The sequence below is a fragment of the Engraulis encrasicolus genome, chromosome 17 (assembly GCF_034702125.1).
Source record: "Engraulis encrasicolus isolate BLACKSEA-1 chromosome 17, IST_EnEncr_1.0, whole genome shotgun sequence".
NCBI classification, from domain to species: Eukaryota; Metazoa; Chordata; class Actinopteri; order Clupeiformes; family Engraulidae; genus Engraulis; species Engraulis encrasicolus.
Genome location: NC_085873.1, coordinates 3890661 through 3908160, shown reverse-complemented (window position 1 = coordinate 3908160; position 17500 = coordinate 3890661). Strand labels below are relative to the sequence as shown.

The 17500-nt window shown below is 44.2% G+C and overlaps 1 protein-coding gene across 1 annotated transcript in view; it reads right to left on the bottom strand.

Annotated features, from left to right (window-relative positions):
- LOC134467718 (poly(ADP-ribose) glycohydrolase-like) overlaps nt 1–17500 on the bottom strand; it is a 121768-nt gene that overhangs the window by 10564 nt on the left and 93704 nt on the right. The window contains exons 14-15 of the mRNA XM_063221579.1: nt 7138–7216; nt 4144–4252 (exon numbers count right to left, since the gene is read on the bottom strand). Coding sequence (XP_063077649.1) covers nt 4144–4252; nt 7138–7216 — 188 coding nt within the window. The remainder of the gene's footprint in view (nt 1–4143; nt 4253–7137; nt 7217–17500) is intronic.

Genomic DNA, 17500 nt, shown 5'->3' with positions numbered 1-17500 from the left:
TCCTGCATATCTCCACATTCTGTAGCTCCACAAGCTATACAAACATACAGTTAGGGCCATAAATATTTGGACATCTGCACAATTTTCGTCTTTTTGGTGCTGTACACCATCCCAATGGATTTGAAATGAAACAAACGAGATGTACATTAACAGCAGACTTTCAGCTTTAATATGGGGGTGTTTGCGTCCAAATCGAGTGAACTGTGAAGGAATTATGACATTTTCTATCAGTGCCACCCCATTTTTAAGGGACCAAAAGTAATTGGACAGTCTAGTATTTATACATCAGACTTTCAATTTTTAATTATTTAGTAGCAAATACTTTCCAGTCAGTTACAGCCTGTAAGTTGAAATCCATAGACGTCAATAGACACTGGGTTTTTATCTCTGGTGATGCTATGGTGAGCTCTCTATTGCAACAGTCTTCAGTTCCTGCCGTTTTCCCTTCAGTTTTGCCTCCAGCAAGTGAAATGCTTGCTCAACCGTACTCAGGTGAGGTGATTGACTGGGCCATTGAATAATATTCCACTTTTTTGGGGTAGAAATGGCTTAGTGGCTTTCAGATGAAGCTTTGGGTCATTGTCCATCTGCACCGTGAAGCATTGTCCAATGAGTTCAGAACCATTAGGTTTAATATGACATGATAATATAGCCTGAAAATCTTCAGAATTCATCCTGTGGCTTTTGTCGGAAGTTCTCATCATCAAAAAATACAAGGGGAAAATAGTATTGACAGATATGCATGCCCACACCATGACACTACCACCACCATGATTCACTGATTGGGTGGTATGCTTTGAATCATGAGCAGTTCCTTCCCTTCTCTATACTCCTTTCTTCCCATTACCCTTGTACAAGATGATTTTTGTCTCCTCTGTCCATAGGATGTAGCTCAAGACCTATACAGTCTTTTTAAGACGTTGTTTGGCAAAGCCAAATCTGGTATTGCTATTTCTGATGCAATCTATAATTTACATCCTTTAGTAATCCCTCTGTATTTCCTATGGTGAAGTTTTCCTCAATGTTCTTGATCTTTTTCTTGATTGTTGCCTTGGACATGTATCCACTGTTCACCTGGAGACTGTTCTCCATCTGGCCAACTGTTGGGAGATGGGTTTTTGTCCACCAGATACAGAATATTGTCTGTCATCCATAGCATTTGTCTTCCATGTCTGCCAGGTAATTTGGTGTTACTTTTTTTTTTCCAACATTCTGAACTCTTGAATTAGTCATATTCAATGTTTCCCCATCTCTCAAATGGGTTGGTTTTGATTTTTTCAACCTTATGATGGCTTACATCACTGATGGTGACAGGTGGACTTTGGATCTCATGGATATTCCGTAAAAATATATGGAAATGCAAATGGAAGACTTCAAATTAACTCCAAGACCTTGGTGATGGTGTAGTAAGGGAATAACACACATCTGACTGGAAAATAGCTGAAAAGCCTACTGTCCAATTACTTTTGATCCCTTGAAAAGTGGGCAACACACACAAAAAACGTTGCAATTTCATTCCTGTTTGTGCGATATGGATTTTAACACCCTCACATTAACGCTGAGAGTCTACAGTTAATGCACAGCTTGTTTGTTTTATTTCAAATCCATTGCAGTGGGGTATAGGGTGGAAAAGGATGATGATTGTGTTGCTGTCCAAATATTTCTGGCCCTAACTGTATGTCAGGCCTTCTGGAAATCTCCACGATTAGAAACAGAAACGATCAAAGCGATTGTTGTTTCAATGAAAATGGCCGCCGCTTGTGTTGTGGAGTCACACGACCACCGCACTGTAGACTCTACCACTTATTGACTCTTTGACGATGAGCAACAGTTTTGGAGGCACATTTGTTGGGTGCAAGGATGGGACAAGACGATAAAGCTATGCCTTCTGAAAATGAATCCAATGTACGCTCTCCCAGACCTGGTTAGCAATTTCCCATTGGAAACAAAGTAAGTTGCTAACTGGTTAGCAACGGGGTACTGGTGGGTAATTCCATGAACAAGGTTCAGTGACAAACCTGGCTAATTTGACCTACAGGAAGTGGTAAACCTCTATTTATTGAGTTGCACTGGTTACTGATCGCCGCCCGGATCAAGCACAAGGCATTGACCCTTGCCTACAAAACCATCACAGGAACGGCCCCAGGTTATCTGAAGGACCTACTAACGCCTTATGTTACTGGAAGAGAACTGCACTCATCCAGCACAAGCCGTCTGGCTCTGCCATCCAGTTGCTCTAGGTACTCCCAGTCAAGATTGTTCTCCGTTGTGGTACCCAAGTGGTGGAACAGTCTCCCAGAGGCAGCAAGACTAAGCACATCTCTTGCAGCCTTCAAGAAACAACTAAAGACATTCCTCTTTTGAGAGAATCTACTAGACTAATGCTTGAACTGGCCTTGCCCCAGGGCAGACTCCTGACATGATGTTTAGTTTAGTTTAGTTTGTGAGTGTGTGTTTGTGTGTGTGTGTACTCGTTATTTCCTCTTTATTTAAAAAAAAAATACTAACCCCTCTTTGCAATTGCACTTGTTGTTCTGTATATCTCCTGTGCACTTTGTATTTGCTTGTGATGTTGGCTTGATTATGTCCTCTTTTGAAAGTCGCTTTGGTTATAAAGCGTCTGCCAAATGCAATGTAATGTAATGTAATGTAAACCTGCTAATAGACCGCCCACAGATATCATTTAGTTACGAAAATGAGGCATCCTGATTTAATTACTCATGCCATAAGCATTAGGCTACGCCATGGCTGAAACCCAAAACAAACACCCCAAAACAATAACGCTAACATGTACAGCTATGGATCCAGGTGCTGACTTCACCCTGTAAGATGGATCCTTGTTTGTGTTTACGTCGGTTGGCGTTTATGTCAATCGGTCGGTCCTCACGCGTGCAGCATAATGGCACAATACTAGAAGGCAATTAGGTCGTCAGGATGCCAAATATCAAAACAGATGCCATTTCAGATGAACACACACGGACACACTCACGCACGCACATGCGCGCACACACACACGCACACACACAAGCTGGAGAGTGACTCTGGTGACTATCCTCCGTGAAAGATCAAAGCTGTACATCAAAGAGCAGATGTAGACCCCCCCTCCAAACACACGCGCACCCGCACGCACATGCACGCACACGCACACGCACACGCACACACACACACACACACACACGCACGCACACACGCGCACACGCACACACACACACACACACACACACACACACACACACGCACACACACACACACAAACAAATTAATAATACAGGAGTCTGCATCAGTGTCTACAAACTGGCTACAGATGACACAGACACAGAGCAGGGGAGTACAGGGACAGAGAGCGAAGGGGAGCGAGAGAGAGAGAGAGAGAGAGAGAGAGAGAGAGAGAGAGAGATACAAGAGAGAAAGGTAGAGAAAGGTAGAGAAAGGTAGAGGTAGAAGACAGAGAACACGAGAAAGAGAGAAATAGAGAAAACCATAAAAAAGGGAGGTAGAGAGAGTAAGTGAGTGAGGGACGAGAACAGTATGAAGAAATTGGATAAAGGAAAGACAACATCATTCCTGTTCAGAGAAAAATACAGAGAGAGATACAGAGAGAGAGAGACAGAGAGAGAGGAAGAAGGAAGACAGAGATAGAGGAAGAAATGGGGTAAAGGAAGGGTGACATATTGTATCATTCCCATCATTCTGTCTGCTCCTCTCATTGCTAATTGATTGCATCATGGAGAGTGGTGGGGGCTAGAATCCCAACCGTATTCAAATGGGACCTTTCCTTGCAAAAACATCACACACAGATATGCAGTCACGATTTTTTCTTCAAAATAAGGGAAAAGGATCATTGCCTACTCACATACTCCTTTATATTACACAAAATATATGATGCTTACACCAAACAAAATATTAATTTAGGATGCTCGGCAAAGGTCTGGTTTGAAGGAGAGGCCGGTTTGAAATAAATCTTTTAAAGACTTACTCACAAACGCAAGGGTTACTGGAGAATTTGTCTATTTTCACAGCTTATGGTTGATAATAAGAACAATTCCACAATATCATCACAATGTGTGTGTGTGTGTGTGTGTGTGTGTGTGTGTGTGTGTGTGTGGTATATGTTTGGTTTGTAGCAACCCCTGCTGCACTTACCTTGTTCATCTCTCGAATCATCCTGTCCGGTCGGAACTGTTCCAGAAAACTCCGGAACCTTGTGGCATCTATGGCGACAATCTCTGTGTCCAGCCTCTGCCACCGATCTCTGAAAACGACAGAACAGTCTATAAACAACAATTCTTTTTAAATTATTTTTTAAAAGATATTTTCTTTGGTCTTCTAGACTCCATTATTGACAGGACAGCATGAGGGAGAGACAAGAAACGTCTGGGAGAGAGAGACGAGGAAGGGCCGGCAAAGGACCCGGGCCGGAAACGATGGCTGCCTTTAATATAGGCCTAAAGTGTAGGGGGAAATCCTGGTTTGTGTTCATAGTGCGGCCCCCGGAGGACTTTGACGGCCCTTGGAGGAATTTGAAGTGGCCCCTTGAATGAAAAAGGTTCTCCACCCCTGATATAATGGAAAGTGACTACTGTGATAGACAGGAAAGCTAACCACTGAATTGTGCACCCTGAGACTATATGGCACTATTTTACAAGCAAGGAAATCATACGGTAAGATCCTGTCATTGGATCTGCAGATGTGTCTTTGAAGATTCAACAGCTGACATGTATTTAATGACAAAACCTGTGATGGGTAGACAGTTCAAGAGTAGATTGTCTATTCTGACGCAATGTGCAATGTTGGCGCTTTCAAAGCAAATCAAAGTTTCTCAAATAATGAATGTACACATGCCGGTACAGTAGAGAGAGAATAGATCTGCTTGTAATGTCACAATAAAACAACAACCGCTTTCAGTATTTCTACTATTACACATTTACATATTACACGTTTTGAATATGAATTTGCAAGTAACTCTCCCCTTCTCACAAGGTTTTTAAAAACATTCATATACTTTGGGCATTCATGGACAGCTGCGCAATTTGTCTGAGACACTGTTGATGCCCCGCGATGATCGCGAGGCAAGGAGCGCACAGGAGACGTTGCAAAGCACACACACACACGCACACACACACACTGGCGCGCACAAGGACCGGCGGACTGTTTAAACAATGTTTCAGCAACTGCGTTTCTCGTTTCCATCTGCTATCTGGTGATAGCTTGAAGGCGTGTGCTTGCAATAATGGACTAATGTTTTGATCCTGACTGAAATAAATGTATATTGTGTATATGATGGTGGGGGCCAATGCTTGGGCAACTGTGATTTTCCTTTGTTTGTGATTTCTGTTATTTGTATGAGGTAAATGTATTGGTTAATTGTATTGAGTTGAAAACAGCAATGTAATCAGGTGAGGTACCTGTCAGTAATTAGTAAGCTATCAATCATTGGTTAATTGAATGATTGAAGTGTGCATGTAAACCTGGGAATGGGTAGCTCTTGAGGAGAGGTGCTCCGATTGCTCGGCTGCCGATCATGACCGGCCGATAATGGCCAAAAATAGCCTGATCGGTGATCGGAAAAACATGCCGATCAAAAAACCGATCGAGAGATATTAAATTCCTCACGCAACCATTTGCCTTTACACCTGGCGCTGCACGTAGGCGCTGGCTCTGCACAGCTGCAACTGCACCAAAAGAAGGCATCTTTGCTTGTCTATAACGTTTCGCCATTCCCCCCTTCATTTCCACCATTCATAACCATATCTGCATCAACAATGATCTGATTTTCCGATCCATGCGTCGTTTACCTGACAATGTAATTTGCGATTGAGCCTAGGCTACTCGCCAGTGAGCCATTTTACGTTATAATCTGTGTAGTTGCCTCGGTCAGCACGCGACAACTTCACGTTGTCAGCACAAACATGTCAATTACTGTTTTCAAAGTTGTAATTGGCAGTCAGTCGATTAGTTTGATAGTCGCTGAAACGCCAAACGGCGACAGATGTGGTTAAAACTTGAGAGAGAGATTCAGAACGGTAGTGGAGCACTGCAACTGTGGACGGTGACAGAGAGGGGAGGGGCTCTCCTCACGAGGCTGCTCATTTAAAGCGACAGGTTGTTTTTTTCTCGTATGTGGAAGACTATTTGATGTAATGTTTCAGTTTCAATTCAATCTTAAATAGTTTAGTTATTCTATGCAATAACTTATACATTGATTAATACTGTAGACTGTATTACCAACACTAGTCTGAAAGATAATACTACTACTACTAATAATAATAATAATAATAATAAACATAATAATAATAATAGCCTAATAATAGACATGTGCAAATTAACATTGATTGGTTTATGGGCAGAAATGGTATTCAATAAGGATAATTAATAGGCTATTAAAAAAATAGGAAATCATTTTTGTGATCGGCAATGATCGGTAATCGGCAGATAAAGATTTTTGGTGATCGGTATCGGTGATCGGGCCAAAAAATGGTGATCGGAGCACCTCTACTCTTGAGGAGAGGGGCTTGAAACAGCTAGTTGTGTGGCAGTGTTCATTTAGACAACTGCTGGTAACCAGAGAGAGCAGGTGTGTCGTGAAATTTGTGCCATAGCATTTTGACAATTTAATTTACTGTTTGGATCCAGAATTTCTGTTATGTTGAGTATCTTTCAGCTTGTTTTCAGTTGCCCACGTGCACATTTATTTTGGTGAAAATAAAGCCCATATATTTTTGATATAAAGTTTGTTCCGAGCTGTGTTCATATTCTCCCGTGAGACTTTATTGGAACTTTTTTTTAATTGCCTAGTTTCACGTCACAGGGTCTGTGGCCCAAAACAGTTTGAAAATCCCCTGCACTAGGCCATGGCTGCCCGTGACCATGGCCGTAACTACCATTAAGGACACAGAGGTCATGTCCACAGTATTTTTTTCAGTAATGTAAAATTTATCTATTGATGATGAAAACCAATATATGATCAACAATGACAAATTCAGTCTATATACGCCACCCACATGGCAGTGATTAATGAAAAAAAACTTAAGAGTTTAACAGAAGTGTTTGAAGCATTCCAAATGTACAGTATGCAGTAGGCCTACAGCACACTGTATTTGACCTCGGCAGGGCTATTTCCCTACTGTAGTTACTCACCTGGGGGTTTGGTCAACGAAAGGTCCAGCCCATCTGTACGTCTCTGCGTAACCTTTGTACTGACTGAACTGCTCAGAGCCTGAGAGAGAGAACGGCAGAGAGGGAAGGAAAGTGAAAGGGAGACAAAGAAAGAAGGAGTAAGGTTACAGATAGTAGGCAGTATTGAAGTGTAGGAGTAGTGTGTGTGTGTGTGTGTGTGTGTGTGTGTGTGTGTGTGTGTCTGTCTGTATGTCAAGACGTCATCACAGAGAGGGGTTGACAGGAGGGGCACACTGAGAAACACACACACACACACACACTCTCACACACACACACACACACACACACACACACACACACACACACACACACACACACACACACACACACACACACACACACACACACACACACACACACACACACACACACACACACAGACCCAAAGAGACAGATGCAAATTCATTGAAGACTTCAACTCACACAGACACAGCCACAAACAACTGTCTTACAAAAACACATACACACATCATAATCCACTCAAGCAGACATCTTGTTAAAATACACAAAACATTCTTTTAAATCCACACACAGAAAGTTATGCACGCACGCAAGCAAGCACGCAAGCACGCACGCACACATCCCAGACAGGCCTTGTATGTGGTCTGACGAGGTTGACAAGTGGTTTCTAAACAGCCCCCCGCTCCTCTGCAATCAGTGTGTGTCGCTCCGGGGGTGCCCCGTCTCCTGATGGGACAATGTGTGTATGTGTGTGTGTGTGTGTGTGTGTGTGTGTGTGTACCTGTGTGTGTGTGTCTGTGTGTATGTGTACCTGTGTGTGTGTACCTGTGTGTGTGTGTTTGTGTCTGTGTGTGTGTGTGTATGTGTACCTGTGTGTGTGTGTACCTGTGTGTGTATGTGTATGTGTATGTGTATGTGTGAGAAAAGAGAGAGAGAGAGAGAGAGAGAGAGAGAGAGAGAGAGAGAGAGAGAGAGAGAGAGAGAGAGAGAGAGAGAGAGAGAGAGAGAGAGAGAGAGAGAGAGAGAGAGAGAGAGAGAGAGCGCTCCGGGAGTCCCCTGTCTCCTGGTTGGGGAAGGTCAGCCTATTACCCCCCTGTCGTGTGTGTGTGTGTGTGTGTGTGTGTGTGTGTGTGTGTGTGTGTGTGTGTGTGTGTGTGTGTGTGTGTGTAGGGGGATGGGATGACACAGACAGGGGCACCCTCACGACAGGGGCATCCCCCCATACACACACACCCAAAGTCGCAAACACAGAGAGAAACAGACACACCCAGACATAGACAGATACACATGCACACACACATTCACGCACCCAAACACATACACACAATAATAATAGTAGTAAATATAATCATCTTCATTATTTAATTTCATACAGTGCCTTTCAAAATACCAAAGGTTGTTTTACATCACAATGCACACATACCATATGCACTCTCAGAGACACAGGAGTAAAGCATGTGTAATGTACATACTAACACAGACACAGACACACACACACACACACACACACACACACACACACACACACACACACACACACACACACACACACACACACACACACACACACAAAATACACATTTATGTCTCTCTTGGATACCTACACAAACATTGACAAACTCTCACATCCACAGTTGCTCTCTTTTCTTCAGACACGCTTGGCCACAGTCTCTGTCTTAGAGACGTTCTTACAAGCTATCCCTTCTCTACCACTCTTACACACAATGTCTCTTGGACACACACACACACACACACACACACACACACACACACACACACACACACACACACACACACACACACACACACACACACACACACACACACACGGGCACGCGCACACACACATCTGAACACACACACACACACACACACACACACACACACACACACACACACACACACACACACACACACACACACACACACACACACACACACACACACACACACACACACAGGTGCACCCACCTCCGTGCACACACAACCATGCAAGCACAATCACACACACCCCTTAGTGCGCGTATATACACCCTTCAGTGCGCGCACACACACAAAGACACAGACACACGCAGACACACAGACACACAGACAGACACACACACAGACACAGACACAAAGACACAGACACACACACACACGGCGTATCTCCATTCATTAGTTCCCATTAGTTATCACTGGGGTGCACTTCCTGTTGTCTGATTAAATCAGCTGATCAGTGTGATGATCCATCTATCCTACAGAGAACACACACACACACACACAAACACACGCACGCACACACACGCGTGCGCACGCACACACACAGCTGATCAGAGTCATGACCCATCCATCTTACAGTACTGCAGCCTTCTGACAAGCTGCCCTTCCAACCCCATACCCACATCCACATCCACATCCACGCACGCGCACGCGCACGCGCACGCGCACACACACACACACACACACACACACACACACACACACACACACACACACACACACACACACACACACACACACACACACACACACACACACACACACACACACACACACTATTCCTTATTGAGCATCAACACTAATTCAATATAAGTGTCATCAATATGGATGTGCTGGTTGGGCCGAATATCAAATTATTTCCTTGGGCCACCGCACTGCACACCTTGCCTAGGCTGAGCACTCGTGGCTAATCTGCTTAGCATATGCTGGGGGATATTTAGATAGATGGTAGCTTTAGTTGGTACCCTGATATGAGATGCTTCAATACAACTAGTCCAAAAAAATCCATCTGTCCATCCATTGTGTCTCTACTGTATGTGTGTGTGTGTGTGTGTGTGTGTGTGTGTGTGTGTGTGTGTGGGAGACAACTACGTACCAATGTGTTTGAGTGTATGCATTAATGTACGGTGTGCAGGTATGTGTGTATGCGTGTGTGTGTGTGGTTGTGTGTGTGTGGGGTGGGATGGGGTGGGGTGGGGTGGGGGGGGGTTGTATGTCTGTCTGTCTGTCTGTCTGTCTCTCTATGCGTCATTTGATCTCCAATCAGGGGAAGTTCTAGGGGAGAGCCGACCGGCCGATCGCCCAGGGCAACACCCAAGAGGGGGAGGCACCATGGCTAAACTCCATACCAGATGACATTGCCAAAATTGCCAATTAGCACTTAAGGCCACGAGCACAAGTGAGGACGGAAGTTAGGATAATGGGAGGGGGGGGAAATCACTTGTTTAGTCTCCACCCCCTTTAAGGTTCCCTGTTGTCCACCATTTTCCCCGAAAAGTTTCCTAACGTCATGTACTGGCTATAAAAGACCACACCGATACTTTAACCCCTAAAACCCCCATGGTTTCCTGTGCTTCAGTCACACACACAGTCTTAAACATGCACGCACACACGCACACCCTCCCGTTGTCACGACCACCACCTGTGGCTGAGTGCATCGTTCCACTTCCCGTCCGTCTCCTGGGGGCGATCAAAAAGGCACTCAATATAACCACATACACAGCCACAAAATAGACACAAACTAACAAGCACACACACAGACTCTTACACACGCACACACGTGACCACAAACATAGATAGCATCAGCCCCAGGTAAACATGGCCCATTCTGTCCCCCACTGCATCGTTCCCGATCGGCTGGGTCACTAAAAGCCTTGGACAGAGGCATCTAATCGCTTCTGGCACGGCAATGCTCATCAGGGCACTTAGACAAGTGCCGATTCACTGATCCAAGATCTGCAGATGGAGACGGTTGATATCTGGTCTTTTACACAAAGGTTTAGCATGAAAGAGGGGCAAAAATACTTGGCTACACTCTTTCCTTGCCCTGCCACCTTCACATACATACACACACACACACACACACACACACACACACACACACACACACACACACACACACACACACACACACACACACACACACACACACACACACACACACACAATATATACAAACATTTACACACAGACACAGGCACAGGCACAGGCACAGGCACAGAGACACAGACACAGACACAGACACACACACAGTCCTACCACTCTGTTTATTTCAAATGTAACTGTCAGCAGGAGGACTGTATTGAGATCAAGCAAGAAGTGAACAGATTTAGGGTCTAATACTGAGCTGGCACTGTCTGTCTCCCCTCCACTGCTCCCTGGCAATTTTGTTGTGTGCAATGTGTGCTGTGTCACAATGATGATGGGAGTTTCCCAGTGGGATTGATGTTGAGATGAAGCGATGTGGTCACAAATTTAAGGTCCTGCGTTTACTCAAATCACTTTGCTACTGAACACAACAGGAAATTGATCTGTTGCTACTACAGTTTAGCACTGCATTTGAAGCCACTATTGACAGTACATTCACTTTAAATGGCAGACCAATAAAACTGAAGGAATGACTGCATTTGGGATTCCACATATAGCCTACAGTACAGTGGATACATAGTCAATGATGTATTGATGTAGTTTGTTTTCTTGCATATTTTTCCTCACCGCTTCAGGTCAGGGATGGAGGTAAAGTTCATGGTTTTGAAGTGGAAGACGCACAACAAAAACAAAAACACCAGCGAAGAAAGAGGAAGACGGACGCTTGAGACAGGACAGAGAAAACAAAGGAAAAAAAACAAAAAACCCCCCAAAAAAACAAAAATAGGCTGTGAACAAACACACAAATGCAACCTCCTCATTCATTTCAGAATCAGTGATGACATTTTGCGTATATGCCAACGCATTCTGCGAGGGTCAGCTGGTCAATGGAAATCCGTTTGGAATTCTATTCAATTATGTTGGCCCTTAGATCGTACCGGAGAATTCTCAGAAACAAAAAAAAGACAAAAATAGAGAGAAAAAAAGAAAGGAAGAAAAAAGAAAGGTAAACATGAAAGGGGGAGAGGGAGAAACAAAGGCAATGAAATGTTGAATAAAATGTTGAATGCTGAAGATTTTTGTACAAAAATGCGTTTTGTTGAAAAATTTAATTAAAAATAAATCTGGAAGAATAAATGTTATTATACTCTAAATTCCCCCTCATGGAAACTTGAATGGAAAATTAAAGTGGCATTGGTAGTCTAGTTTTTCTATAATTCATGTTTATGTTTATGTTGTAATGTTGACGTTATCTACCATTACTAGTCAAGAACTTTCGTACTGACAATACTGGATTTAGTGGGGCAGATAAGCTTAAAGGTGAACACAATTAGATAAAAGCAAGCCATTTTGTACCAAAAGCCACAGCCAAAAGCATAAACTTGATAGCAGGTCACCTCGAACCTTAAAACATGGCCGCACAGCTCAATTTTCATATTAGCATTATCAATTTTTAATAAATACTTTTGAGATGTCATACTCAGAAACTACAATAAGATTGTGAAAAAATCATTGGGTAGCCATGATTAGCATGATGACGGCAACTGTAAAAGATGCTATGAATGAAAAATATTGACTGATCGGTATCGATACTTGGAAGCCTAAATTCACCTTGAGACACACAAATGTCAGCAGCCAAGACCAGTTACCATTCATTCATGTGTAAATGTGTGTGACTGAGAGGACCGACTGAGTGAGAGGGGACTTGGCTACAGTAATTCAGAGAGCGCTAATTCGCGAGAAGGGAAGGAGCTCGCTGCAGAGGGGCCCTGGAAAGGTCGTCCATGCATCTCATCGCCAGCTGCTACAGGTGAGGGGAGGAGAACAGGGAGAAATGGAGAAGGGGAGAGAGAGAGAGAGAGAGAGAGAGAGAGAGAGAGAGAGAGAGAGAGAGAGGAGGAGAGGGTGAGAGAGAGACAGGGAGAGGCAAAAAGTAAAAGAGGAAGTGTGTGAAAGGGGCGAGAGACAGAGAAAAAGGAAAGAGATAGATAGACGTGGAACAGCCAGAAGGAAAGATAGAGTATAGGGAGGGAGACAGGGAGAGAGAGAGAGAGAGAGAGAGAGAGCAAATGAGAGAAAGACAGCAGCACGCAAAAAAGGGAGAGCGAAAAGGGGGATAGGGGGGTAACACGGCTTCCTGGAGACTTTGCTGTCATAATGTACCACATGAGTTTCAAAAACGAGACGGCTGAGGAGAATAAGATCTGTCTGCAAGACAAACCCATGAGCGAGCTAATCACCCACACAAGGGAAGAGGTGTCCATCATGACGCAGTGTTACTTTAAATCACTAAAGACAACATAAACAGCGCCATTCAGAAAAGACAAAGCAAAACTGAGGTTTACCCTGGCACTTCGTGATTTAGACACTTAGCCACTTCAACAACAAACACCTCCCACCTTGACAAGATCCCCCAAGATGAAGACCGAGGTAATATAAAGATTTTGCATGGCAAATGTTCATTTAGAAAAATAACGTGTATTATACAATGTACAGTATTTCATGTGAGACTGCAAAGCACTGCCTATCCACTCATGATGGTCACATGTCTGTGATATTGGATATTACACAGTCCCTCCAGGATTTTGCACTGGGATTTTGTGATTTTTGCGGTCAAAATGCCTGATTTTGTGGCGGCATTTTCTCATTTTTTGCAAAGATTTTGCGGCATTTTCTCATTTTTTGCAAAGATTTTGCATCCCTTTCTGGGTTTTTTTGGTAACTGAAAACCACAATCAGTCTAAGCAGGCTTAAGACAAAAGAGAGAGAGATTCAGAAACACACTTCCTATATAATAGAATAATAAAATATTGTCAAAAGCTGTCAGAGCGTCTTATTAGCCAGTGCGTCCAATGTGTAAAAAAAAAATCATGGCCGCGACACTCATAAATCTCTGTCGATATTTTAGAACGACTTCGGGGGAAAACGGGACAGCGCGTTATGGAAAAATACTTGTGGGTACCGTATAGCCTACCACTAGGCCTAATGAAGAGCGTCGCGGGGTACAGTAGCCAGGCTGTATGCAAGCGTTACAATGTCACCTGTTGGAAGACGCGTCTCTCTCTCTCTCTCTCTCTCTCGTGCTCGTATTGCAAGCTGTTGCATATTATTTGCTTGATGCAAAGTTGTGATGGCATACACGCTCTCGTTGACATGGTTGTGTGCATGGTTGCATGGATTCGCAAGACTTCATTGCAATAACACAGTGAAAGCGTGGAAGGGCCGTTCACTTCCTATCTCGGTGTCCTTGACTGAAACAAGTTGCAAAACTCCACACTTCCGAATCCGATCGGCACTACAGTGATTGTTATCAGAAGGCTTGTGCCTACGCATAGACATAGACCCTTAAATTACAATCATTAGCGAACATTGAAAAAAGATCAGACAACGACCGTCGGGTAGCATGCTCATGAAAGCAACAGGGGAGAGTGGAGAAGTTCCGCAAGCATAGCCTAACGCCTGCGTGTATATGTGAGGGAGGGGAGGAGAGACGCGGAACAGCTGAGATGAGGGTCGCGACTTCCGAAATAGCAGGCAATTCTTTTTCAATGTTTCAGTGACATATTAACAAAAATGCTTCGTATTGGTTTTCGTCTCCGGTGGTATTGTAGTCACATTTTTATTTTTTTGACGAAAATATAAATCAATAAACTCCACAGAATGTTGAAATTTTGCGGGAAAAATGCGGCTTTACAGGAATTACGCGGCATCGTGAAATTATGCGGAATATCATTGAATTTGCATGAATCCACGCGATCGCTGAATCGCGAAAAACTGGAGGGACTGATTACACCACCTATCACCTTGACTAACAAATACTCTGTGAGAAACACTGTCAATACATAGAAGCTGTTTACACATAATATTGATATTTTTGAAAACGCAGTGGTTTTGGTCTACTGTTTACAAGTAAACAGACTTTTACAAAGTGCATTTCAAAAATTCTGACTTAAATATCCTATTTAGGTGGCAAAAATGCACCTGTTACAAAGTCATGTTTAAGATACAAGATACAAGATACATATTTTATTTGTCATGTGTATATATATGAAACATATATATACAATGAAAAGCTTCCCTGCTCTGGGAGTCCCAAAAAAAGGTTAAAAAGAATGTTAAAAAAGAATGTTAAAAAAGAAAAACGGATAAAAAAATATCCATGTTAAGAATGATCCGGATACATATAACCAGCACCTATTTTACAGAGCCTATTCAGGGGTTGTACTGTGCAATAGTACTGTAAAGCTGTGGCATCAATTTTGCCGGTGAAGAGTTGAGGACAGGAATGCAATCCCTAGAATGTAACCCTCAAGCAATCTGACTGTCTCCACAAGACATAAGAAGCGTAGTGACTGAACCCTCACTTTAAAGAGGTACAGAATGAAACATGAAATTCCAGAATGCAATTCCTTTCTAGTAAATGGAACTTCATGTAAATGAAAACTTTACTAAACCCACAATGAACAAAGAACAAGAGAAACCTTGAACAGGGCACTTTAAGCATTAATCCTTGGCAGAATCGTAAATTCATCCGTTACAAAGTCATAATTTGTTTTGTTTTTTAAATGAAGAAAGCAAAGTACTGAGGATATCACATGATTGAAAAAAATTGAAACACAATGATGAAGGTTTCAGTCTCTCAGCTTAAACAAATGATTTGTATGCACAAATGAAATGCATCTGGCTAAACTTGCACAAACAACAAATCATTGACTGGATTCTGAATTACTCATTGATGGACCTCTCATACAGTACATTAAGACAGTTGTTGGAATGCATCAGTTTTGCTGGAAACCGCAAGAAACAGTCAAGACACCGGGCAGGCACAGGCAGGATAGAGACAAGAGCCCCGCCCTTGGTGCGTCGCTAAGCACTCACACCCATTTGCGTCAGCCCATTGGGTCGGTCAGCCAAACGGGTCGTCCTGGGGAAGGTTGCCATCAGCGATGGTCGCCAACGGTGACTCATTTCCCCCCCCCCCCCCTTCGCCCCCTCCCTCTCTCCTTCCCTCCACCCCTACACCACTTCCATCCCCCCTTCAACTCCACCCAGCGGTCCTATTTATACCTCTGGCCGCCCCTCATGGCAGCCACAGACGCAGCAATCAAGGCAAACTCAATTATGGAGCCTGGCACTTTTGCAAATTTCTAAGGGTTGGTGGGTGGGTTGGGAGGAGGGGGACATCCATTAAACCCCACCCCACCCCTCCCCACACTCACGACCAACCCCCCATCCCCTCCCTTCATCCACCAGCCCTGTGACCAAACCCCCATCCAACACAGGACTCCGTCCCAGAAGGCTCTAACACACCCTCTACCGTTCCTCTCTAGGCATCTTTCTCTGGGTAATTATGATCCAGTGGAAGCAATGGGACAGGGGTGTCGTGATGAAACCTCCTCAATCTCAAGCCGAAAAAACCTCCCCCCAAACGTTATCGTCATGAATATCGACATCAATGGGGACAGAGGGAATATGAACTACCCCCCCACACCCCCCTCACACCACACATGGTGGGTAATAATCATGATCCAATGGAAGCAAGGGGACCAGAGGGAGCCAATATCGACTACTTCCCCACCCCTCTCTCTCCAAACCCCCACACACATACCATGTCCACGCACTCACAACACAATACGACAGTATTCAGGGAGAAGTGGCAATTTGTTGGACTTTGCTGGGTGTGGTCCAAGAGTGGGGTTCTCACCTGGAAGCTCCAACTAAGTGGGTTTCTGATGCGGTATGGTACACTGAGGGCTGCTGCGACACATCGAGGAGGTCTGGGGGTATGTGGAGTTCGAGAGGGTAGTAGGGAGTTAGAGAGGGTAGGAGGGTAGTAGGGAGTAGGGAGTGGGGAGTGGGATGCTGTGATGTGTGGTGGTGATCGGGGGTTGGGGTGTACCGCAATGCGGTGCCGGTGTGGCTTTGGAAAGCGTATGGCGAAAAACGTTGCAGTGGTTAACGGTGGCAATGTTTGGGAGTTGAGGTGCAGCGTGGTATATCATGGTGACGTAACAATGAGGGTTCACTGGATTGAGGTGTGCTGGTGTAGCTATGGAGCGGATTGGAAAGCAGTAGAGGATAGCCTTGCCTTGTAATAGGGTGTGGCACTGCGGTAAGGGTGGGGCAGTGGCAGGACATTGCAATGACGGTACGATAGTAGCCCATCTCGCCATTCGTAATCTTGCTCAATCCACATTTCCCTAAACATTACGCCTGGGTGTGACATTCTGGGATATTCATACTGCAGGTTTCCAACATGGCCAATTCAGCAAACGGACCTGAGACAGGGGAAGGGGGCTGAATGATAGGGCAGCCATGGTGTAATGGTTAGGGTGTTGGACTGCAGACCACAATGTTACAGGTTCAATCCCCAACCTTACCAATCCCTTCATCCCTCTACAGCTGAAGTGCCCTTGAGCAAGGCACCTAACCCCATACTGCTACAGGGACTGTAACCAATACCCCAAAGTCAATTTGGATAAAAGTGTCAGCTAAGTGTAACGTAGTGGTCATA